Source organism: Cavenderia fasciculata (genome assembly GCF_000203815.1).
Source record: "Cavenderia fasciculata unplaced genomic scaffold Scf_ET2XIPL01COFD4-5, whole genome shotgun sequence".
Taxonomy (NCBI): Eukaryota; Evosea; class Eumycetozoa; order Acytosteliales; family Cavenderiaceae; genus Cavenderia; species Cavenderia fasciculata.
In genome coordinates this window covers 1595467-1620771 of record NW_004457695.1, presented here as the reverse complement: position 1 = coordinate 1620771, position 25305 = coordinate 1595467, and the positions used below count along the sequence as shown (strand labels likewise).

Genomic DNA, 25305 nt, shown 5'->3' with positions numbered 1-25305 from the left:
GGAGGAGATGGTGCTATTAATCTGGGTTGTTTGATTTCGATCGTTGGTGCGCGACGCACAACCAGTGAATACAAAAAAAAAAAAATTAATTTCATTTAAAAAAAAATAATAATTCTTGGGCTTGCAAGCCAAAAAACCGCAGTTGTTTGATAATATTAAAAATAAAGAGAGAGAAAAGAAGATAGATAAGAAAGAAAGAGAGAGAGAGAGAGATAAGTTAGTTATTTTAGTTATTTAACAGTTTCAGTTTGGTTAAAATTTCAAAATTTTAAACACACCACTCAAAAACACTTTTTCTTCTTCTTTGCTCTCATTTTAGATACAACAACAACAACAGAGAAATAATATTTATGTAAACACCACGACAGTCATTCTTATTTATATATATTATTTATTAAAAAAAAAAAAAGTGAAGCATTCATAGTTTATTACACATAGCTAATAACATGTTTAGTAAACAACAATCTATTTCAAATGGTAAATAGAGAGAGAAATAGATAAATATAGAGAAATAGAGTTATTTATACATTTTGTTTTTAGATTATATAGACCATTCAAATAATTCACAATGTCAACTACAACAACAACCAATAGAAATGAAAATTGGTCATCATAATCATAATCATATTTATCATCACTCTAGTCACTCAAGTCACTCAAGTAGTAGTAATAAGACAGAGAAAAAGAAAAAGTTTTTAGACTTTTACAAGAGTGGAAAACAAAAGATTATGATATCATTTTATAATATTTATAGAAATTATCCATCATCTCCACCTTCATTTACAAATTCACCAATATGGATGATGGGTCAATGTTATAATCGAAAAAGACAATTAACCTTTAATAATAATAATCAAAATTTTAGTTTGATTCAAACTCAACCTCAACATCAACCAATTTTAACATCACAATCACAAATACTTTATTCCTCTACTTCATCATCTTCTTCTTCATCATTTTCATCATCAAAAAGTGGAATATTTAATTCATTATTTAATAGTACAATTTCATCATCTCCTCCTCAACAACAACCACAAAATATAACGATTCAAAAAAACTATTGTAATATTACAGATGAAGCAATGGAAGTTGAAAGATTTTTAGAAGATTTTAAATCAATTCTATGGTTTAGTTATCGAAAAGATTTTCCATCAATCGAAAATACCAGTATCACAACTGATATTGGTTGGGGTTGTATGTTGAGAACTGGTCAAATGATTTTAGCTCGTGCTCTATTAAAACATTTTTATAATAATGGTAATGAAAAGAAAAAGAAAAATAATAATCCTTTATTTTTTTACTTATTTATTTATTTTTAGAAAATATACCATATGGAGAAAAAATTAAAACAAATTCAAAATATAAAAAGATAATGTCATGGTTTTGTGATTATCCATCAAAAGAGAATTTTTATAGTATTCATCAAATTGTACATAAAAACAAGATCATTACCAAATATAATAATAGTAAATTAAAGGATTTTGACATTGATTCTGATGATCAAGACGATTGGAACAATGTCGATGAATGGTTTGCACCAACAAAGATTGCTGTAGTTTTAAAACTACTTGTAAAATCTCATCATTCATCTTCAATTGCAATGTATGTTCCATCTGATGGTGTAGTTTATAAAGATAGAGTTGCAAAAATTTGTACCATCAGAGATGATCAATCAGCTCCGGCAAGAGTACCATTATCACTATCATTACCAGCAGGAATCAAATTATTTTCAACAACCTCTCCTTCATCACCAAATTTATTTGTACCATCACAAAGTACAGGAAATTCAATGGAAGATCAATCTTTTTTAGTTGGTGAAGAGGAAGATAATACAGATAATAATAGTAATCAAAGTAATTGGAAATCATTAATCATTTTGGTACCAGTTAAATTGGGATTGGATAAATTAAATGAAATCTATTTTAGTGGTATAAAGGCAATGTTACAAATGCCTTCAAGTATTGGTCTCATTGGTGGTAAACCAAAACAATCATTTTATTTTGTTGGATTTCAAGATGAACATATCATTTATTTAGATCCTCATTTTGTTCATGATACTATTCATCCTTTTGATTCAAATTTTTTAAATGTAAATAGAAAAAAAAAAAATAGAAAAAAACTATAATATTTATTAACTCTTTTTTAATTTTATATTTTCTTTAGTCATATCATGATTGTATACCACAAAAAATGCATTTCTCACAAATTGATCCATCAATGGCATTTGGATTTTATTGTCATACCTATAAAGATTTTGAACAATTTTGTATTAGAATTAAAGAAATTGAAGCAAGTGGTTTCCCAATCTTATCAATCGGTGAAACTTCTCCAGATTATCAAATAGAATGTGATGATGAATTGGAAAATCTTGAAGAATTTGAAGAAGAAGATAATATTCCAACAACAAAAATGAATCTAAACCTAAATAATAACACAACTATGGATGATAGTAGTAGTGATAATGATGATTTGGATGGTTTTACTATGGTCAATTAAACAATCTCTTTTTATCATTTTTTTTTCTCCTCTCTCTTGTATATAATAAACTAATAATAACCGTCGTAAAAACTATATATATTTTTCATTTCCTTTTTTTTTTATTTTACACTTAGACCTTTGTAATATAAATTTCTTCAGGTAAACGAACTAAAACTTTTGTACCAATTTCTTTTATATGAGAAGGAGATCTACAAGTTCTACCATTTGCAAAACCCAATACATTTGCATTTTGTAAATCAGTGACTGATTGTACTACTAGTTGAATTTCAGTTGGTCCTCTAAAATCGACAACCTTTCCATTCCAATCCATAAAATTAAATTTTGATTCTTCTTGATTAAACAATTCTAAATAATGAGAATAGACACCCAAAGATTTTGATTCCTTTGATGAAACTATAAATTCATCTGCATCTTCATCATCCAAATCCTTGAAAACAATCGAACCATCTTTTTTAGTTTCAACAAATGAATAAAATCTTCTTTCCAAATCAACTCCTTCCAATGTTTCTGCACTTCTAAATTTTATATTTGTTTTTGTTCCATCAATTGTATTTTTAAAATCAGCCTAGAAAAAAAAAGTAATTTAATTATTAATATTTGTTTATTTCTACTAGTAGTACTCTTTTTTTTTTTTTTTTTGTTTATATTTACCAAAATAAAACCACCTCTCATTGCAACTTTTTGATGTTCAACTTTTTGAGCTTCTAATAACTTTCCTTTATGTTCAATTAACATTCCTTTTTTAAGATCACCTGCTTCTAAATCATAAAATCTTTTACTATAAACATTTGAACAAATTGTCGTGTTTGCTGCTGTGAAAAGTGAAGAAACATTTCTAATATTTCCAAATGTTGTATATTTCTTTAATGAATTAATCATCATTGTGAGTTGCGTATATATCTCAAAGAAGAATGAATCTAATCAATCTCTCACTTTGACCTTTTGCATTGATCATCATTAATTTTTTTTTATTTATTTTCGTTCAAATTTTTTTTTGCATTCTCGTCACTCTCTGTTCACACAATCTCTTACAATTAATTTTGAATTTTCTATCATCTCTTTTTTTTTTTCTATATCTATTTTCTATATATTTATTTTAAACATGTCACATAAATCAAGACAAATTCAACAACATCACAATGATTCAGATCAAGAACATGAAATTGAAGATTTATCAGATGATAGCGTAATCAATTTCTATATGACTTCATCACAAGTTTGCAATCAAGCAATCAAGGAAGTGATTGCACTTTGTCAAGAAGGTAAATCGATTATTGACATTTGTGTAGCTGGTGATGCTTTTATCGAATCTGCATGCGCCAAGTTGTTCACAAAGCGTAAGAATTTGGAAAAGGGTATTGCTTTCCCAACCTGTGTCTCTATCAATGATTGCGTTGGTCACTTTTCACCACTCCGTAGTGAAGCCCCAACTCTTCTCAAAAAGGGTGACATTGTAAAGGTTGACCTCGGTGTTCAATTTGACGGTTACGTCGCCATGGGAGCCCACACTATTATTGTTGGTGGAGGTGATGCCGGTCAACCACTTACTGGTCGTACCGCCGACGCTATCTGCGCCGCTCACTTTGCCATGGAAGCTGCCATCCGTCTCGTCAAGGAAGGCAACAAGAGCTCCGATGTCACCAAGGCCATCACCAAGATTGCCGACGCCTACCACGTCACTCCAGTGGCCGGTATTCTCTCGCACGATCTCAAGCGTTGGAGTTTGGACGGTGAAAAGATCATCTTTTCCAAGGCCCCAACCGGTCACCAACGTGCCGACGAACACCAATTTGAAACCAACGAAGTATACTGTATCGATATTGTCATGTCGACCGGTGACGGCAAGTCCAAGGACAAGGGTTCACGTACCACTGTCTTTAAGCGTGACACTAACCAAAACTACCAACTCAAGATGAAGGCCTCCAAGGATCTCTTGCACGACATTAACCTCCGTTACCCAGCCCTCCCATTCACCCTCCGTGCCTTTACCGACGAAACCAAGACTCGTCTCGGTCTCGGTGAACTCACCAGCCACGGTCTCGTCAACAGTTTCCCAGTCCTCTATGAAGCCGCCGGTAATGCCGTCGTCCAATTCAAGGCTACCATCCTCCTCCTTCCATCTGGTAACGTAAAGATCACCTGTAATGATCTCCCACTTCCATTTGTCAGTTCTACCTATTCCGTCGATGAAGAATCAAAGGCTATCCTTGCTCTTCCTTTAAAGAATGAAAAGAAAAAATCATCTGATAAAATGGATACCAATTAAAATAAAAAAATAAAAAGATAGGATAATATAAATAAATAAGTTTTGTTTTTATTTTTTTAGGTTAGGGAAGATTTACAAATTGGACAATTGGCTTTAATTTTTAACCATTTATCAATACATTCTGAATGAAAATGATGTAAACAAGGTAATGTTTTTAAATGATTATCAATTTCAAATTCATCTAAACATATTGAACATGAAGTAGGTTGTTGTGAGGAGGATTGCGTATCTGAAAATAAATGTTCAATATCATTATCACTTTTAATTGTATGCATTGGTAATGATTCAATTTCTTCTTTTTTTGCTGCTCCATAATTTAAATTATCTTGATCCAATGCTAATAACATTTCATAATCTACAGAAAAAAAAAGAATAAGAAATGGAAAGTTATTTGTTTGATTTCTATTTTTTTTCTACTTGCCATTTGAATTAAAATCTCTATCAATTAAAGTTAATTGTAAATTTAAAGGAGCATTAATTAAATGAGGAAAACGATTATTTAATGGTTGAACAAATGATCCATTATGAACATTTCCATTATTATTATTATGATTACTATTGTTGTGATATCTATTTACACCCCAAATAGAATGATGATTACCAGGATAGGTCATATTATTTGGTGCCAAAAGAAGACGATTTTCTCGAATAGCAAACCATACTTGAAATAGAGTTACAAAAAGTGCAACCATTGCACACATCCACAACAATGAATGACTTGCCAAATTGATAAATCCAACAACAGCAAGTCCAACTATTAATGTAAATGTAACTGCAAATGAATTTATATCAACTATCATCATTCTTTTTAATGATATTACAATTTCATTTAAATTATTATCAAAATATGGAGAAGTAGAAGGTGAAGAAGAAGGAGAAGAAGAGTTATTTACAGTTGTTTGATTATTATTATTAGTATTGTTGTTTGTTGATCTTATTATTGTAGGAGGAGGAGGAGGAGGAGGTGGTGGAGGTATAGGTGGAGGTAATAGTGTTGATGATGATGATGATGATTGTTGTGAAGACTCTCCTTGTTCATCATCATCATTACCTTGAGTTATATTATTATTATTAAAAGTAGTATTATTATTATTACTATTACTTTTATTTTCTATAGTAATCATTTATTAATTGACTTTTTTTTTTTGTTTACTATTTTATATACAAATATACAACATATATTATTATTTACAATGCGAGAAGTGAGGAGGGGGGGATAATACAAAAAAAATATTTAATGAATTTTAAACATGTTTAATGCTTTTTCTTTCTTTTGCTCAAAAATTGATTTTTGATTTTTTTTTTTTCTATTTTTTATTCTATAATACTTTGAATTTGTTGTTGTTGTAATTGTTGTTTTAATTCCAATTTAACTTGTTCTTCCATTTTTCGAATATCATTCATATCCATACCAAACCATTCATCGATCCAACAAAATACTTGACGATGACCCATAAACAAAATATCTCTGATGGCATTCTTTTGAATGTATTGTTCTACTCGTGATTGAATGCCCCAACATCTAAATTCAACTTTACAAACTTTATAACTACACATGATGGGCGAAGAGGTACTCATCCAGTTTTGTTCCAATTTGCCTCTACCAGTCTTTTGTGACTGGAATATGGTTGGATCCTCTTCAACCTTGTATTTTAATGGATCAACTGGATCTCTTGCTATATCAATTATATCAATTTCTCTAATACTCAAATCTTCTTTTGATAATCCTAAACACTTAAAATAAAAAGGATAAAATTAATATCTCTTTTTCGTCATGATCTTTCATTTCTTTTCATACATTTGATTGAGTACCAGAATCTGGTGCATATCTAGTTTCGATTGATAATGAAAATCTATCACCTAATAATGGACACTAAATAATAATATATATATAAGTCTCTAAAGTTCTCTTTTTTCTCTTTTCTATTTCCATTTACAGTATAATAAGTTTTACAATAAGGATAAGCATTCCAAGCCTTTTCTTCAATTTGTAATGCAGATGGTGCAAATGATCTCATCCAAGTTGGTAATCGACTACCAAGATGAAATATTTTATGTGTAAATTGTCCTGATAATGCTCCATCATTAAATGGCTAAAAGAAAGAAGAAGGAAGGGGAAGAGGGGGAATATAATATAGTTTTTTTTTTTTTTAGTCAGTTGTTGTTTGTTGACCTCTCTCTTTTCTCTTCTTTTTCAAAATTTACTCTATTCTCTACAATTTCTACACCTTCTCCATGTGATGTACTATTACGACTAACTTTTGCAACCATATATAATTGTGCTACCTTGTATTCCTCTACTGAAATTGGTAATGGTATTCTATATTCTCTTAATAATACCATATTCGTTAATTTGTTTAAAAAAAAAAAAAAAAAAGGTAATATTACTATTATAATGTTGTTATAGTTGTAGTTATTGTTATATCTATCTATGTGTAGTGTTGTTTTCCTCCTCTACACACTTTTTTTATCTCTATAGATTGTTGTTCTTTTTATCCCTTTGGGTTTTTGTTTGTTTTGTACTCGTTTTCTTTGGGAACTTTGAGTTTAGATTGACCTCGTAATATTTAGTTTATTTTGAATTTTTTGTTTTTTCGAAAAAAATCGAGATGATGTTGTCACATCATGTGATTCATTTCATCATCATTCAATTAACCGAATTGTTTTAATTGATTTACAACAACCAACCATACCTACCTAGTCATGTCAATATTAATAGATAAAGGATCATTTAAATGTAGAGTTAGTTCAGTACTGAATAAAAACTCTAAAGAGTTTGGAAAGGACAATATGTTTGATGGTAGTGATGAAAGTTGTTGGAATTCTCATCAAGGTAGTCCTCAATCGGTTATGATTCAATTTGTTGATCCTCTAGACTCGAGTACTGAACGAATGGTCAATATTTCAGAGATCAAGATTATGTTTCAAGGTGGTTTTGTTGGAAAGGATTGTGAGGTTCTAGCTCAACAATTGGATTCAAAGGAATTTATTTTCATTTCTAAATTCTTTCCTGATGATATTAATACTTTTCAAGTAAGATTAATAGAGATTGATAGATATATATATTGGATTGTAATTAACATTTATTTTTAATTGTTACAGTCATTCCCAATGAAAATTGAAAATGTTAAACAAATTAAAATTGTATTTAAACAAAGTACAGACTTTTTTGGTAGAATAGTGGTTTATAAATTGGATATTTTGGCTTGATCAAGAAATGAAAATGGAAATGTAAATGAAAAAGTAAATTGGTTATATAATTATCAAAAAAAAAAAAAAAAAAAAAGAAAGTGTTTCTTTTTTGTTATGGATTTATTTATTTAATAAAAATATAGTATACTATACTAGTTCTTTAAAAGTCCATTTCTACAACTGGATATTTATTACTGAATATATTGTGGTGTCGACCATAGTTCTCATCCAAAGCGAAAACAACGTCTAAAGGTTCATGTCTAGGAAAGTATATGTGTGGTTTAAAAGTTTGAAAGATTGTTAAAACACCTTGAAATAGAGGATCTTTAACAACGACACCATCGACGGTACCATCTGTAACGATTAATGTAGCTTCTAACGATTTTTCTTTGCTTCCTGATCGTGTCATTATTATTATTATTATTATTATTAGAGTTTGTATTTATCCATATATAATGTTTAACAATCTTTCAAACATGTAGATATTTAGGTGTTATATCCCTCTCTCGAGCAAAAGTCACCCTCTTGATCCTATTTCTTCTCGATCTCTCAATTACCTATCTAATGTCTCCAACATTCCAAACTGTAATGTTATCATTTATATAAGTAACTACCAGCAACTTTTTTAAAAAGATATTATTTCCTATTGTTTGATTGATAGTTTTTTGGAAATATTTTGAGATGTGGTGGGGTACTTGATGCTATTGTAGATGTAATTAACCGCTGTATCTGATGCTGCTCCAGAGAGCTCAGGGTTGTAGTTTGAGAGGACCAGCCTGTACAGGCTGATGATCGATGCACTTCCAGTGGTTGTTGGTGGATGAATCGGTCAAAGAAGTTTTCCAGTTGTAGTTGGGTTGGAGTGGATGATGCTGTACCTGTCGTTGTAGTTGTTTGTGCTGATGTTGTGGGATCTCCAGTTGCAGTAGCTAAAGCTGCTCCTGTAGTTGCCGATGATCAGTTGGATTTGATGCTGAATTTGTCTGTTTGAACCTATTCCTTTATATATTATCATTTACCACCTTGAGGTAGTAATCCTTCCAAAAGACTGTATGTCGCCGACATTGATGTCCAATGTCTGCAAGAATGTCATGAGTACGATTGGTATACCAACACAAATGAATGTCTTTGTCAACGACGACATTGGAGTCGAGACCAATGCCAGTCCTAATGTGACACACGGCGTCAACACTATTGTTGTATAACACCTTTTGGTTATCACAGATTATAGACCATCAACGATCACTAAAACTGCGGTAGTGTTGGTAAACAGGCTTTATATTTATATAAATATATATATATTCCCAAGCTACACAAGAGACTGTATGTCGACTATAAAATGGAAACTATGCAATGAACAGAATATGAAAGATATTAGTCAATGATTATTGATACTTTTGACGTATCTGTATCACTGCAATAAAATCTTACCTTCAATAATAATATTATTATTATTATTATTCTTTTGTTTAGATTATAGTTGTTTAGATAACATGATAATATCATAACTTTTCATACCCAATACCATTGATTCTTGACCAAACTGATTCTTTACAACTCCATAATACTTTAGTACATGTTCATTTAAATCGACATGCATTGGCATTTTGATTGTTGCTTTTAGAATGATGATGGTATTTGAATAAATATTCATAGATTGACTTTTCATTGTTATATAGATTAATCTGTTGCTACTGCTCATCAAACTAGTTGACGATTATTTTGTGATTTAATGCATATGTTGTTGTTGTTGTTGTTGGTGGTGCTTCTTGTTGTTGTTGTTGTTGACGATGTGATGATGTGGTTGTTATTGCTACCTTTGAATATGGTATGACATTTCAAACACCCACCCACCCAACCAACCAAATCAAGGTACGGCCAGCTAGGACGATCACTTGAGGTATCTTACTATTAATATCGCGCGTACATTCTCTAAGAGCTTGGTGAATATAAAATTGACATCAAGGATAATAACTATTTAAAATATTCTTGAAGTTACAATTCTTTTAGAATCGAAAATGAAAAACTTAGCATTTATTTTTTTCTTTTACAATTGTTGAATCAACTAGATATAATTAAATATTAATTTACTTCATATTAAACTAATAGATGTCATTTAGAATAAAAAATATGAACATCCTTGGCAAGGATATATTGTCTATGTCGAGACTTGATTTTTAGAAAGAGATAGAGAATAGGATGTGTGACGATGCTGGAAATTTTTTGGAGCAACAGGAAACCCTAAAAAAACCCTGTGCGTTTTTCCTAAACTATGCTCTATCTTGTCGAGGGCCCTACGATATAGCTAGTAATAGGATAGTAATAATCAAGATCTTATATAAACTATGGTTAGTCTTATAGATTGTATAGTGTTATATAAAATGTAATAATCATTATTATTTAGTTACCTTATATAAACTACGGTTAGTCTTATAGATTGTATAGTGTTATTTAAAATGTAATAATAATGAATGATGAGAGCTGTTGCTCGTTCGTAGGTGCGTGAGAATTGGGATTTTGTAAAAAAGGTCCATTCTCATTACACATTCCCTACCAAGCTAGAAACAATGTTTCAATTGAATCAACTTGATAGATACTTATTTTTTTTTATGATTTTTGGGGTTGTTCTTCAACTGGTATTCATAGGCTTCCACGAGTGATTTAGTCTTGTTGTACAATGCCGAAAGAACAAAAAAAAAAGGCCAACGAGAAAACCTCGGCACAGAAAAAAACACTATTATTATTGCTCATTGCAGGGATCGAACCTGCGACCGCGGCGTTATTAGCACCGTGCTTTACCGACTGAGCTAAACGAGCAATTTTTAGATGTTCTCATTAACTAATTTGGTCTTTTTGACCCCAAATTTTCACATTTGGGGCAAACTAGCTTCACCCTATCGCATTCCCTCCTTCCTAACTAGAACCACTATTTAACAACTACTTCAAATTAAACAACAATAATAATTAAATCCTTAATTTAAAAATAAACAATAAGACTTCAGCGGTAATGAAGAGGTCAAAGATTTTTTTAAAAAAAAAAAAAAAAAAAAAAAAAAAAATTCCCCAAATATCACCAACTATTAGCCAACCAGAGACACATCAATAATAATCTAATAATAATACAACAATAATATAATAATAATAATAATAATAATAATATAATAATAAGAAATAAATTAAAATTAAAACAAATAAACCATAATTACTCTATTGTCCGACGACTAGAGTCCAGAATAGTAAAAAAATTTTCACCCGAATTGACTCAATCATGGAATGAAAACGATAGAAAATAACAGATAAATGATCATCCAGCAGATATAGAGTGCGGTCAGGATCCCACCGTTACTGTGGGTTAAATTTAATTTTATATGTTTTTAATTTTTGTTGATCTGACGATCTGCCGATCTCTCACTTGTTTGTGCTATGATCATCAGAACTCAGTATCCACCGATTTGTAGTGAATCATGAAACTTTTAAAGGAAAAAATGAACTATCAATCCATTCAATTGGTTCAAATCTTATCAAAAAGATTACTCTTCTCAACATTTACCAATCAATATTACTCATCAAACTTGTTTTATAAGTATGGGCTCATCTAGAATGTTATAATCTAAGGCTTTGTTTAGATTGGATGAATAATCAAGGATTCTAAAATGAAATGGAGTTTTGATTAATTCTATTTTCCAAGTTCAAAACTCGTAGTGAGAGCAAAATTGGGTTTTAATCATTTAGGGGTTGAAATGAATCTAAAACTACTTGATTTTTTTACAATCGATCATATTTCTACATTCTATGATATAATATGTCACTTGTGGAAAAAAAAAAAAAAACATCATCTCTTTCCTCATGTGGCAAATTTTGCTCGAAAAAAAATAAAAATAATCGAAAATACTAAAGTTTTTCAAAGCCTCGCTCAAAGTCCTAAATGATGACCACTCTTTCTACGCTCCCTAAAAGTAAAAAAGTTGTCAGCATTCATTTCAATTATTCATGTATATGTATATTCATGACTCATCTATTATCTTTATCTAATTTATTACTATATAGTATAATAACAGAGATTGATGATAATGGAGATATAATAAGTTTATTGTTAACTTGTAAAAAGTTGTACAGTCAAAATAGTAGTAGTGTTAGAAGATCGATTCAGTTTAAAGGAATAGAAGCAATCAATGACAATGGATATATATCAAAACAGTTTAAATCAACCTTTAATCAATTCAACCTATCATCATTTAAAGATATATTAAAGAATAGTATATCTGATCATCAGGTGATAGTACCCGAACAAAACAATCTCATTAAAGATCCACTACACAATATCAACGACTATCCCAAATGGGTACAACAACGTATCACACCAAACAGAGAAGATACAAGTAATATTACAACAGCATTGATACATTATTATGAATCGGTAGAGACATCATTAAAGAGAATCTATGACATGTCATCGATCGAGACATTATCCATTACCGATCGATATGTTAAAGTAGTGGATCTTACCTCCATCTCACTATTGCCTCGACTAGAGCGTCTTGTACTTTGTGTACACTCGTTGAAGCTTGGTACACATACATCACTCAAGTCTCTTCAACTCCATCTCTCAACCACATACCCTCTTTGTCACTTTGGATTGGACAAGTTTGTATCACTGACAGATCTGTCCTTTACATACAAAAATGTTACAAATATTGGACCAGGGCTATTACCAAACAGTCTTTTATCACTCTCTATCATATCAAAGGGTGTACCACCACCAAATACATTCCTTTCATTAACATCACTCATCAACCTCGATTTAACAACACATGAAAAAACAGATGGTGAAGATTATGATGATGATGATGAAGATGAAGAAGAAGATAGAGAGGAAGAAGAAGAAGAAGATAGAGAGGAAGAAGAAGAAGAGGCAATATACGTAAACAACAATCAAGAAGAAAAGAAACTATTTATCAATCTTGATTGTTTGAACAACCTAAAGACACTTGGGTTTAGTGATGACTTTGAAAAGGAAAAGTATAGTATCGAGATTAGTGTACCTCAATCAATCAAGAAACTTGGTCTCCAGTCTAGATGTGCATATATCTCATCCCAATCTACATTACCACAGTTGCAAGAACTACATGTACGAGAAACTGGATTGAATGATCACAGAGGATTAGGTCTATTGTCATCGTCACCTTGTCTCAAACAACTATCTATTTCCTTCAATGATTACATTGGACACGATATCATCATCCCATCGACAGTTGAAAAACTTACAATTTATAAATACATAGAAGCAGATGTACTCGAACAAGTTGTATTACCATCATCACTCACCGAACTATCCATCTTGAGAGGATATGAGAACAATTGGAATGTCAAAAATCTACCAGAATCACTCAACAAACTAGTTTTGGAATCCAATGGAGGACAAGATACGATTGTATTACCAACCTCTTATCCACTGGGTCTTGAAACACTCGACCTTTTGAATATCAGAGATAACTTTGTCATGGATGTCGACCAATTACCATCAACCATCAAATATCTATCAATGGCACTAAAACCCAACCATGAAGTAGAAAAGAAAGATCTAAAGGGACTACCAATCTATTCAATTGGATCAAAGTTTACCAAAAAGATCACCTCTTTTCAACAACATTTACCAATCAATATTACTCATCTAACATGTTATATGCGGATGAGAATGTTGTACTATAAGGTTTTGTTTAGATTGGATGAAATAATCAATCAAACCAATGTTATATATTTAACAATCATTGTTTTCCATCAACCACCATTACATTTTTCAATTAAAAGATTGGACAGTGATAATAAGAATGTATTGGTATTGGAAAATGATACACTTCAAGGTGGAATAATTACTCAACAAAAAAAATCAATCAACTCTCAACAACAACAATATGATCCAATTTATTTATATTTTGATGTATACTCTAAAATGAAATGGAGTTTTAATAATATTAAAAAATAAATAAAAGAATGGAATGTTTTTTTTCGAAAGAGTAAAAAAGGTTTGAAGCTCAGTTACATTCATTATTTATTTATCACATCTATGACAAGTCTATTATCTTTATCTAATTTATTATTATCACAGAGATTGAAGAAATGTTGATATAATATGTTTATTGTTTACATGTAAACAACTGTTTCAAAATAGTAGTTTAAAGAGATTGATTCAGTTTAAAGGAATCAAAGTAATCGATGAAGACATTCAAGATATATCATTCAAGTTTATAGCAATAGCTACTAGATTCAAACTATTATCATTTAAAGATATATTAGAGAATAGTATAGTGGATCAACATGCATATATACTACCTGACAAGAAGAGTCAGAGATACTATCCAAATTAGCTAAAAGAACGTATCTCTGCTGACAAGAGTGGTACCAAAATAGCATTGGTCAAGCAAGCTACACCATCAGTACTCGAGTCACTCTATACTCATCTTTGACGTACGTTCAAAAGTTGATCTTGGTCGTATCTCTCTACTACCTCATCTTCGACGACTAATAGTCCTTGCAAGAGATTTAAAGCCGGGTCAACACGCATCACTAAAGTCACTAGAGTTGGAGATCTCTGACGACTGTTCACTAGTTGACTTGGGGTTAACTAAATTGGTATCTCTTACAGATCTAAGGTTTACAAATCAAGTCTGGACCAGACCCAGTCTTTCCAAATAGTCTGACAACACTCTCTGTGAGACCTAAAAAGATACTATCACCAGATACATTCCTTTCATTAAAGTCGCTAGTATCCCTCACGATTGACCTTGGAACTTATGGTGTGCAAGAAAGACCATTCATCAATCTTGAAGGTCTACATTGTCTCGAGACATTTATGTTAAGGGCTGAATATTATGAGGGTGAAGACATCTACAGCATCTCTGTAAATATCCCATCCTCCATCAAGTTTCTTCATCTCTTGTCATGTGACGTACAAATTCCACAACAGATTATGAATGGAAAATTCAAAGATTAGACTATGAAAAAAATAACAATGTATTGGTTTTAGAACACAATCATTGACAGGTGGAATTATCACTCAACAAAGAAAACAACAACAACAAAAATATATATATGATCCAATTTATTTATATATTGATTCAGAATCTTTATCTCCATTTGATTTAAAATGGAGTTTTAATCTAAACACAACACATTTTCAAAATTTTTATGAGCCGTCCATTTCCGGGGAATTGGTAAAAACTCTGTGTTAGGTTCGCTGATCAGTTGTTGGAGCGAACAAAGAGATCAACACAACTGTCGATCATTCAATTTTTTTATTTAAGTAGAGTAGAGTAAAGTAAATAAATGACAAGAAAGAAATTACATTATTATTGCAAACACACAGGGTGCGCTAAGAGCAAAGAGTTTTACAACTTGGAGTGTAACAAAGCACTTCCGCGTCCTTTCGCAGATAAAGATAAACGGGATAATCACGAGACGAGTCAGCACAGCTGTTGCTACAAGGATAGCAGTTGCAAAGGAGACGATAAGGGTCATCAACATGAGAAGGGATTAGGAGAAGACTTCTTACATAGGTGCAAACATAACAATTGTTTCCTTTCCTACATATCTGGTGCTGAAGCACTGGCTAAACACTTGAAGAAAAAGCATCCTTGGTGCACCAACTTTCCCGATTGCTGCCAAATAAGAGCAACAACAAACGGTTCAGTCAGCAGAGAGAATGGAGAATTGACAAGTCATGACGATGAACCAATGGAAGATGTCAGAGAAGAGAATGAAATGGCAACTGGTCATGACAACGACCCAATGGAAGAAGGTGGTTTTGACGACATGAAAGGTATTGATGCGCCTATAGGTTTGGACAAAACGTTGCGACCAGTCAGATTAAAAATGCTTGCCAAGATGTACCAAGATGGATTATTTACAGAAAAGTGTTATGGTCTTTTTCACAAAATATTTCCATGGTTTACAAAAGAAGAGTATCCCTTTAGTAAAATCAAGCAAATTATTGCCGATGATCTGAAGAAGTTCAACGATGGACATGAAATCAATCCAATTGGAGAAAAAGCAATATACATTAAGTTTGAAAAAGTTATCAAGGATCTATTGACAAGAAATGAAAAGATTGGAACAGTAAGTAATAAATTTAAAAGATATTCTTGTAGAGTTGCTTCTTACCAATTAATTGTTTAGGGTAAAACCACACAGATCAAAGTTGCCTTTGATACTGCTCGAGTAGCATCCAATAACAGGAATGTTATGCTAGGAACATTAGAAATGGCCAACGATGGAGAGTCAATAGCTGATTGTAAATCACCAGACCACAACCTCCCTTTTTTGACCTATTATGGGAAGGAAACCTATCCCGGCATGAAGAAAGATTTGCAACCTATCTTTGCAATGATAAATAGAATGTACAAAGACAAGGGCATAACAATCGATGGTCATTTCTACAAAGTCAATCTAATCGTTGTAGCTGACTATTACTGCCTTACTGTTCTTAAAGGAATGAACAAGGTGTATGCTCCAAATAGCACCTGGTGTTGTGCTTGGTGTTACGTACATACAACACAAACCGGTAATTTTGGGATTGGGGAATGGAAATTTAGAGATTGTTGCGATCCCCCTAGCCAAAATGAGGTAGACGAACTCAATACCTTGCGGGCATTGGCAAAATCAATGGGAGTGGCACCAACTCGTACCGACGGTGATGATGCTGATTCAGACAATGAATCAGATAATGAATCAGACATCTCTTTTGACGAAGAGCCAGATTCTGACGATGACCAAGATGATGACAGAGAAGAGGAAAACGGCAACGAAGAGCAACGTCAACAGCAAGACGAAGATGTAGAGCTGGAAGAGTTTGGTTTCAACGGGGAAGACGAAGAGGATGTGGTGAGACCATCAGAGCAATTTGGACAGATCAATGAACCACTAGTTGATGTGGATTCGGCACATTGCCCCCCCTGTAGCTTACATATGGACATGGCGGTAACTAGCCAAATATTCAAACAAACAGCAACTTTTTTCGTTCCAAATGAAGTCAAGGAAAAGACTAGATGTAAAAATGAAGAAACAAAGTTAGAATCGATCAACCAAAGGATAGGTACACAACATACATCTGTTCATAAAAAGAGAGTATCAAGGGCAAATCTCATCAGAAAAAAGCTATCTTGGATGATAAAGGAGCTCTTAAAGAGAATCGAGAAAAGAAAGGCTGACCTAAAAAAGGAGCAAGCAAAGTCTGCTGCCATCATTGCATCGAACGTAGGCGACACAAAAAAGAAGAATGCCAGGAACAAATCTGCCGCTTTGAAAAAGCAAATTACGCAGTTTACCAAAGATTCTGCCCCAATTGTCAAAGAGATAAAAAAGTATGGGGATCTTGGCGATCTGTTGGCATACAGACACAAAGATCTAAAAGGGTTGATCATTAAGGTAGAAAATCTAAAAATTAGTACAACCAAAGCAATAGTGACGGCTAGAAAGATGTTACGGAAACATACCCAAACATATATCAAGCTAACAAAGGAGTCTATCGAAATTGGCAAGCTTAAAAAAGGAGCAGAGAAAAAACTGGCAGAAAAGAGAAAGCAACTTGCATCAATCAAAATTGGAAAGGATGTGCAAGCAAAAAAGGCGCTGATGGTAAAGAAATTCTTAGAGGTCTGTAAGAAATTAAAACTGACGGTTGTGGACGAATCTAAAGAGTGTAAAAAAGATATATATCAGTTAGTCGACTATATCAGTTTCAATTATGGAAAGTGTATAGATATCATAGACAATTACGAAATGATTCTAAAAAGCTTACATGACTTGGGCGTTGACAAGGAAAGCATTGATGGAGTAAGTATTACCATAAGCAACTAGTTGATGATTAATGATATTGACTTCTTGATCTTTCTTGCAGCTTACACTCTTATGGGAACAGTTGAGATCCCTTATTTCCATTATGCAATACTGCGAAGATGACAAGCTTAATGTAACAAGTGAATCTTGGCTCGAATTCTCTCGCCCATTCGGAGATAATTACGTCAAATTGTTTGGTGAAAGGGCTGTAACTTCATATATCCATGCATTTGTTTACCATACTGGCCAATTTATGGAGCTATATGGTTGCATTGATAGAATTGCCAATTTTGGTCTCGAGTGCAAACATAAATATGTAAAGAGAAAGGTCAAGCGTTCCAATCATCATTTCGATACCAAGTTGTTGGAGAAAATTATGCAAGCAGCATATGAAGCTACAACATCTAGAGGAATAGAAAAGAAAAAGGAAAAGGAAAGGTTAGCGAAGCAAGATAAAGAAGAGCAAGAAAATGAAGAGGAGGACGATGAAGAGGAGGAAGATGACGAAAAGGGAGACGACATCATCGATGAAGAGGAAGATGATGAAGAGGAAGACGACATCATCGATGAAGAGGAAGATGATGAGGAGGAAGATAAAGAGTACTTGGCACATGTAAAACATGATTGGTTAAAGAGTACTCTCCAAAACGCTCAGATTAGACATGGCTTTAAATTTACTGTTGCAAAGGCTGCAGCAGAGGGGCGAACCTATGAAGGTAATGACTATGAAGAGAGAAGAAAACACTTGCTCAACAAACTAAAGGTGTTTATAAGTCACAACGTGAGGAAATTTCATGATTTAATCAAACTACTATAGTTTTTAATAAAAAAAAATAATGATAAACTAGACAGAGTTAGAAGAACATTCATCAAACAACTATTGAAAATGGTTTTATTCTTAATTTTATTAATTTAAAATGGCAATTCCGGGGAATATAAAAATTTCATTTTCGAGTGTGTTGTGAAAGAAAAAAATAAAAATAAAAAGAGATAAAGTGCAAGGTCTTTTTTTTGCTTTAGTTCATTTTTATTCATTACAAATCAATATATTAATGACAAGTTTATTATCTCTATCTAATTTATTATTATCACATATCATATCAGATCTTGATGATAATGTTGATATAATATGTTTATTATTGACTTGTAAAAAGTTGTACAGTCAAAATAGTAGTAGTGTTGGTGGTTTAAAGAGATTGATTCATTTTAAAGGTATAGAAGCAATCACTGACAATGGATATGAATCAAAACAGTTTATAGCAACAGCTACTAGATTCAACCTCAACTCTTTTAATGATATATTAAAGAATAGTATATCTAATCATCAGGTGATAGTACCTGATGACTATAGTATGATTGGTGCAACAAGTGGTCCATCTTTATACCCAGATTGGATAAAAGAACGTATCTATGTAGATAAGAGAGATGATAAAAGTAACATTAAAACAGTATTGGTTAAAGAGTACAAATCTTTATCGACAATGACTACATCTCTCTATGACATGTCATCGATAGAAACATTATTCATCGAAAGTGAAGATAGAGAGTTGGGTGTAGATCTTGACCGTATCTCAGAGTTGCCTCATCTAAAAAGACTTGGAGTTAATGCACGCAAGCTAAATATTGGTCAACACACAGCACTAAAGTCACTTTATCTTGGTATATCCTCTGGATACCAACTCAAAGATATGAGACGAGACAAGTTTGAGTCTCTTACAAATCTAACTCTTAAAAGTTATGGTTTGTCTGGGATTAGACATGGACTATTACCAAACAGTCTTACATCACTCTCTTTAACATCAAAAGAGATGCCTCCAAGAGATACATTCATTTCATTGTCATCGTTGGTCTACCTTGGAATACATCTAAGAGGGTGTAAAGTAAATGAACAACCATTCATTGATCTCGATTCTTTAAATCATCTCAAGGCATTCAAGTTTAGTTGTGGATATGCTACAAAAAAGGAAGTCATCGAGATTAGTATCCCTCCTTCAATCAAAACACTCAACATTGAGAGTGATTATGTAATTGTTCCATCTCGTTGCACCATGCCACAATTGGAGCAATTAAATGTAAAACAAAGTTTATTATTGAAGGGAAATATCAATATATCGTTATCATCACAGTCTCTAAAGAAACTAGTTATTTTTGATTGCCAAGTAATCATTCCAACTGATTTGATTCCATCAACTCTGGAAAAACTTACAATCCATAAATCATGTACTATTGGTCAATCTATACTTGGACAAGTTGTATTCCCATCATCTCTTACTCATCTAACTATTTTTGGAGAGTATGAACCTGTCAAACTACCTCCATCACTTGTCAAACTAAGACAGAAATTCAAAAACATTGATCCGACAGGGTTTGATCAGGAGAATCATTTAAAAAAACTAGTTTGGTCATTTAATTGGACAGAAGATGAAACATATCTAGAGTTTCCACCTTTATTTCCACCAAATCTTGAAACACTCAACCTACTCAATATGGTAGGTAAATATACCATTCAAGTACCACCGACCATCAAATATCTTTTTTTACCTTTACAACTACCACCTGGACCATGGTCAACTGGTTACCCAATCTTTTCATTCACCTCTAGAGTCACAATCACTGACCAACAAATACAACAACAACAACAACAACAACAATGGCTACCCATTAATACAACCAATCTAACTTGCAAATTATTTAATCAAGTACCAAAAGTGGCATTTAGATTAGACGAAATAATCAATCATACCAATGTTAGATATTTATCTCTATCTATTCACAATTTAAATTTACAATTTTCAATTCAAAGATTGGACAGTGAAAATAACAATGTATTGGTATTGGAAAGACAATCATTGACAGGTGGAATAATTACTCAAAATAGAAAATCAATCAACAGTAATCAATCACAACAACAACAAAAATATGATCCAATTTATTTATATATTGATTCAAAATCTTCATCTCCATTTGATTTGTATTGGAGTTTTATACCAAAACAACTTGATCGAATATAAATAAATCATCGACAGCTCCACCTTTTTGTCTTGAACTTTGAAAAATAATAATAATAATATTGTTTATTTTTAAAAGTATTATCAGACACTATGACAAGTAGTCTACTATTATCATTATCTAATTTATTATTATTCCATATCATGGTTATAAATAAATTGGATCATATTGTTGAAATGTTTTTGTTTTAAAAATCTGATTTTAAATTAATTCATTAATATTTGTGAGAAGTCAAAACAACTGCGCTGGGTTTTTCGCAAAACTCATATAAATTTGTGAGAGACTGTTGCAAAATTCTCTCACTCAGAGTGTTTTGATTTTTAACATTTTAATTATGAATCAGGGGTTCAAGGTGAAAGTTATTGTTATTCTTTTTTTATTTATGTTCACACAAATAATAACTATGTTAACATAATATTAGTTAGTTAGTTGGTTAGTTATTTGTTATGTCACAAACATTAGATCACAACACAAAACTCCAGGTAGAGTCTGTTGAGAACAATCCTCAAGGTACCCGACCCTACATGGTTCATTACAAAATGGTTCGAATTTTACTAATCAATAAATTTGTTGTTTCTTTTTTTCTATTCTTCAACTACAGGTGGTAGTATCAAACAATGGTCACTGGACGTATTTTGGGAGACGCTAAATGAGGCAAAACTGGAAGATGATATCTTGACATTTGCTTCTCCATTTATTCAAACCAAGTCAATAATGGTACGCAAATGTTACGAGCAATCGTACTCGATGGTTGCCAAGATGAAGGTCGAACGTGAGGTATTTGGAGTCAACATAACTGGTGATGCGGGAATCGGTAAATCGCAATGGGTCAGCTATCTCATGTACATGTTGGGCAGAGACGACAAGATTGTAATCGTATTACACAGTATTCATATCGACTCCAACACAGCTGTTCTATTCAGATACATAGATGGGAGCCCGACAGTCACAGAATCGAGAGATATCATAGGTATCCTCAACGAAGCAGGACCAGAGGCTTGGTACTTGGTCGATGGTGTATCACCACATCCCACAAAAACCTTCACCGTCCTGCTCTCCTCACCATCCAAAGATAGCGTGCACAAAGATTTCCGAGCCTCTCCTACTACACACGACATCCGGTACATGCCAGATTGGACCTTTGAAGAGATCGTTGTCGCCAACAAGGCATGCTTCCACAGGGATCATGAAATCATCAAGGACAGATTTGAAAAGTGGGGAGGTATCCCACGATACGTTCTGCAGTTGGCCACTCTCCAAGGTCATCAGAGATTGCTTTATCGAGCTCTGGCAATCGAGTCTATCAGAGCGGTACTTGGCTCTGCCCTCTGATGATACAGACGAAATCAGCAGAAAGCTAGTTCATTTGTTGACAGCGATGGTCATCAAGTAGGTTTCAAGTGGGCCTCCAAGTATATCTTATCAATGGTTCTGCACAAGATCCACACACAGGAGCTCCAGATCGACCTGGCTTCCTTTTTTAATAATTCTACTGAACAACTTGGAGATTCACTTGCAGGAGCTCTCTACAATGCACATGTTCATACAGTTAATAGCAAAAAGCTACTGGATTCAACTGATCATTTTTAATGTATGTCACGACAGTAGATAATAAGATACAGCAGTAGTATAGTAGTATGTTTAGTTGGCGGATGATCAGATCATCAAGCCATCATTCTGACAAACAAACCAATCCACTTTACACACGACGAAATAATCAATCAATCACCAATGTTAGATATTTGCGTATCAATGGCTATCGATATCAATCACCATTACATTTTCAATTCAAAGACTAGACGCTGATAATAACAATGTATTGGTATCCGGATCACTATTTAAAAATAGAATCAATCAAAATTGAATGAAAAAATAAAAAGAAAATTATATTGCTCATCGGAGTCACACAGTGATCTTCAAGATCTTTAACTTTAAACATTTTAATTGTACTTTTTAAACACCTATCACATGATGGAACCTTCCTCCATTCCATCAACTACTACATCTACTACATCTACTACAACTACAACTATTCAACAATTTACACCAAAGACCTATGAAACTAAAATAGATAATAAAGAGTTTGAATGTATAGAGATTCAAAGATTAGAAGGAGGAGGAGTCAAGTTTGTACAGTGTAAACAAAAGGTGACGCATTATTGTATTAATTGTCCAGGATATAGATGTGACACACACAAAGAGAAACAGTGTCCACGACACCACAAGTCAATCGACTTTGATAAGAGAATCAAGATATTGAATATTCTCAAACTGACAGACGAAGAAAGAGAATCTTACAATCTAGAATTATGTCTTAAATTTGAAGAACAACTCAATATAAAGATACCAACCTATATTCAAGAAGATGAAGAAAAAGAATTGGATAAATTGGTTGCACTACAAAAATTAGAATGGGATCAAATTCAAATTCAACTTCAACTTTTAAAAGATAAAAAAGATAATAATAATAATAATAATAATGATAACAATCAACAATCAAACCAAGATAGTAACAACAAAAACAGTATTGGTGGTAGTTTTTCAGAATTAATAGATGAAGATAAAGAATTTATAGCATCAAAACATCGAATGGAAATTAGAAAGGAAAATGTTAAAAGAAAATACTTGAAATCAAAAGATGAATCAATTCAAAATCCACAATCATTCTTAAAATATGATAAATTACAGAAATTATTATATTTGGATTTTACAAATAATCAAAATAATATTGATAATCAAAATAATCAAAATAATCTCCCAACTATTCAATGGGGAGAAAGAGAGAAACAATGGTTTGGTGATATTGATAATAATATGTTTGGAAAGAATTTATTCTTTGTTAGTTTTATTGGTCCAACTGGGTCTGGTATGTATCGAAACAAAGAAAAGGAAAAAAGGATTATATATATTAATATTTACTTTTTGTTTGTTTTAGGAAAATCAACATTAATTAGATCATTAATTAAAGATAAAGAATTTGATAAACCAATACCTGGGTATTACTTTGACTCACATTCAACATCTGCTGATTTGAATTCATACTCTGGATGTGTAGAAAAAGGTGTTGATCGAAAGAACTTTATGATTGTTGATAGTGAGGGTGGTGGAGGTACTGATCCATTCCTATTAAACTTTCAATTGGCCAAATCAACCAACTCTTCTTCTCCTTCCTCTTCTTCTACTTTGGTTGGAAAAAAAGTAAAGACAGAGAAACAAATTCGAAAGGAAACTATTCGTCACTTTTATCCAAAATTTCTCTACTCGTTTAGTGATATATTGATTGTAGTCACCAATCATTCATGGCAAGAAAGAGCTACCATTGTTAATTTACTAATTCATTGTGCTGCTCCGACCGAGTCCAGTACTACTACCAAACCAACTACTACTCCTACTGAACCAACTAAACCAAAACCACACCTAATCTTAATATTCAACAAAACGTTGTTTAGTAATTGTAATGCAGAGCAAAAGGCATTCCTTCTCGATCCTGTAAAGGTGACGAATGAATTCTTCAAGGACCATCAAACCAAGGAGGCCGAATCTAAATTTTCATCATGCACGGCAATGATGATTCCTCAAGCCAACTATGATCACGATGAATTCTTGAATCAGCTGACCAAACTTGAAGCACTCATTTTCGACAAAATGACCACTGCGACTCCAAAACTAACCAGTCAAGTTTATCAAGATATGAAATCATTTGTAAATCAATTTAACATTAAAAATGGTAATAATAATAATAACTCTATAAATTAAAATAAATTAAATTAAAATTGTATTTGTAATGAAAAGGTATAGTAGTTATATAAACTTTGTCATTTTGGTTGTTTAAACCTTTTTTTTTTTTACTATACAAACCAATATTGGTTGGGTGGACTAACATGTCAGACATTGAACTGACAGTAAATGCGTGATGTATCCGCATACTTTTAACACCACACTTTACAATTCATGTAGTATACGGATAGATCACGCATTTCCTGTAGTTCATTGTAGTTCTTTTTCACACTGGATAGGCCTTCTTACACAGGACGTCAGGAAATTTTACATTGTTTGCATTAAATGTTAATGTGAAAGATATCTTTTCTTTTAGCAAATATAATTCTTTTTATGAACATTGTTATAGTGTTGTTTTTGAAAAAAAGTGATTATATATTACCTTTGTTTTTAAAAAAAACCAAGATCCCATTTAAAAATTAAAAGTATTTAATCATGAATTGATATAGTTAACTTACTCGTTCATTGACAGATAGTATCTGTGGTTGGAGAAAGAAAAATAAAGTGAAAAGTGGTTGAAGTTCGGTTGGTTTTATTCGGGTTGGGGAAAAAAAAAAACAAAAAAGAAGAAAAAACCCAAACTTTATTGCTGTAATTAAAATAGACAAACTTTACAAGAAGTACGCAGTCAGTATTTATTTATTTATTTATTTTCATTTTATATATTATTTATAGGTTCTACTCAGAGAAAGAGAATATAGATAGACTATCTACAGAATGGATTCACTAGC

The 25305-nt window shown here is 32.3% G+C and overlaps 11 protein-coding genes and 1 non-coding gene across 12 annotated transcripts; 7 read left to right on the top strand and 5 right to left on the bottom strand.

Moving 5' to 3' along the window:
* Window positions 1-446: 446 nt before the first annotated feature.
* atg4-2 (autophagy protein 4) lies at window positions 447-2496 on the top strand (the record flags this gene model as incomplete). The annotated part of the gene is made up of 4 exons (XM_004355692.1): window positions 447-477; window positions 541-1257; window positions 1320-2089; window positions 2164-2496. 4 exons carry the CDS (start codon window positions 447-449, stop codon window positions 2494-2496), a joined length of 1851 nt encoding a protein of 616 aa, XP_004355745.1.
* A 112-nt stretch (window positions 2497-2608) lies between these two features.
* Window positions 2609-3378, bottom strand: DFA_08251 (uncharacterized protein; the record flags this gene model as incomplete). Its single annotated transcript, XM_004355691.1, has 2 exons — window positions 2609-3064; window positions 3151-3378. The coding sequence occupies 2 exons, from the start codon at window positions 3376-3378 to the stop codon at window positions 2609-2611; spliced, it is 684 nt and encodes a 227-aa protein (XP_004355744.1).
* A 223-nt stretch (window positions 3379-3601) lies between these two features.
* On the top strand, window positions 3602-4765 carry prlA (proliferation associated protein; the record flags this gene model as incomplete). Its single annotated transcript, XM_004355690.1, has 1 exon — window positions 3602-4765. The coding sequence occupies one exon, from the start codon at window positions 3602-3604 to the stop codon at window positions 4763-4765; it is 1164 nt and encodes a 387-aa protein (XP_004355743.1).
* Window positions 4766-4821: 56 nt separating this feature from the next.
* pitC (phosphatidylinositol transfer protein) lies at window positions 4822-7108 on the bottom strand (the record flags this gene model as incomplete). The annotated part of the gene is made up of 6 exons (XM_004355689.1): window positions 4822-5120; window positions 5187-5876; window positions 6094-6499; window positions 6564-6638; window positions 6703-6858; window positions 6971-7108. 6 exons carry the CDS (start codon window positions 7106-7108, stop codon window positions 4822-4824), a joined length of 1764 nt encoding a protein of 587 aa, XP_004355742.1.
* Window positions 7109-7468: 360 nt separating this feature from the next.
* DFA_08248 (galactose-binding domain-containing protein) lies at window positions 7469-7975 on the top strand (the record flags this gene model as incomplete). Its single annotated transcript, XM_004355688.1, has 2 exons — window positions 7469-7837; window positions 7868-7975. 2 exons carry the CDS (start codon window positions 7469-7471, stop codon window positions 7973-7975), a joined length of 477 nt encoding a protein of 158 aa, XP_004355741.1.
* A 142-nt stretch (window positions 7976-8117) lies between these two features.
* DFA_08247 (uncharacterized protein) lies at window positions 8118-8366 on the bottom strand (the record flags this gene model as incomplete). Its single annotated transcript, XM_004355687.1, has 1 exon — window positions 8118-8366. One exon carries the CDS (start codon window positions 8364-8366, stop codon window positions 8118-8120), a length of 249 nt encoding a protein of 82 aa, XP_004355740.1.
* A 148-nt stretch (window positions 8367-8514) lies between these two features.
* On the bottom strand, window positions 8515-9626 carry DFA_08246 (uncharacterized protein; the record flags this gene model as incomplete). Its single annotated transcript, XM_004355686.1, has 3 exons — window positions 8515-8577; window positions 9057-9148; window positions 9476-9626. The coding sequence occupies 3 exons, from the start codon at window positions 9624-9626 to the stop codon at window positions 8515-8517; spliced, it is 306 nt and encodes a 101-aa protein (XP_004355739.1).
* Window positions 9627-10701: 1075 nt separating this feature from the next.
* On the bottom strand, window positions 10702-10774 carry DFA_08245. The gene has a single exon. It is a non-coding gene; the product is annotated as a tRNA-Ile (tRNA).
* A 668-nt stretch (window positions 10775-11442) lies between these two features.
* On the top strand, window positions 11443-14948 carry DFA_08244 (uncharacterized protein; the record flags this gene model as incomplete). Its single annotated transcript, XM_004355685.1, has 4 exons — window positions 11443-11540; window positions 12005-13895; window positions 14323-14353; window positions 14608-14948. 4 exons carry the CDS (start codon window positions 11443-11445, stop codon window positions 14946-14948), a joined length of 2361 nt encoding a protein of 786 aa, XP_004355738.1.
* A 332-nt stretch (window positions 14949-15280) lies between these two features.
* On the top strand, window positions 15281-20799 carry DFA_08243 (uncharacterized protein; the record flags this gene model as incomplete). The annotated part of the gene is made up of 4 exons (XM_004355684.1): window positions 15281-16069; window positions 16130-17785; window positions 17850-18504; window positions 18809-20799. The coding sequence occupies 4 exons, from the start codon at window positions 15281-15283 to the stop codon at window positions 20797-20799; spliced, it is 5091 nt and encodes a 1696-aa protein (XP_004355737.1).
* A 712-nt stretch (window positions 20800-21511) lies between these two features.
* Window positions 21512-22129, top strand: DFA_08242 (uncharacterized protein; the record flags this gene model as incomplete). The annotated part of the gene is made up of 1 exon (XM_004355683.1): window positions 21512-22129. The coding sequence occupies one exon, from the start codon at window positions 21512-21514 to the stop codon at window positions 22127-22129; it is 618 nt and encodes a 205-aa protein (XP_004355736.1).
* Window positions 22130-22768: 639 nt separating this feature from the next.
* Window positions 22769-25279, top strand: DFA_08241 (uncharacterized protein; the record flags this gene model as incomplete). Its single annotated transcript, XM_004355682.1, has 3 exons — window positions 22769-23663; window positions 23733-24499; window positions 25250-25279. The coding sequence occupies 3 exons, from the start codon at window positions 22769-22771 to the stop codon at window positions 25277-25279; spliced, it is 1692 nt and encodes a 563-aa protein (XP_004355735.1).
* Window positions 25280-25305: the final 26 nt, after the last annotated feature.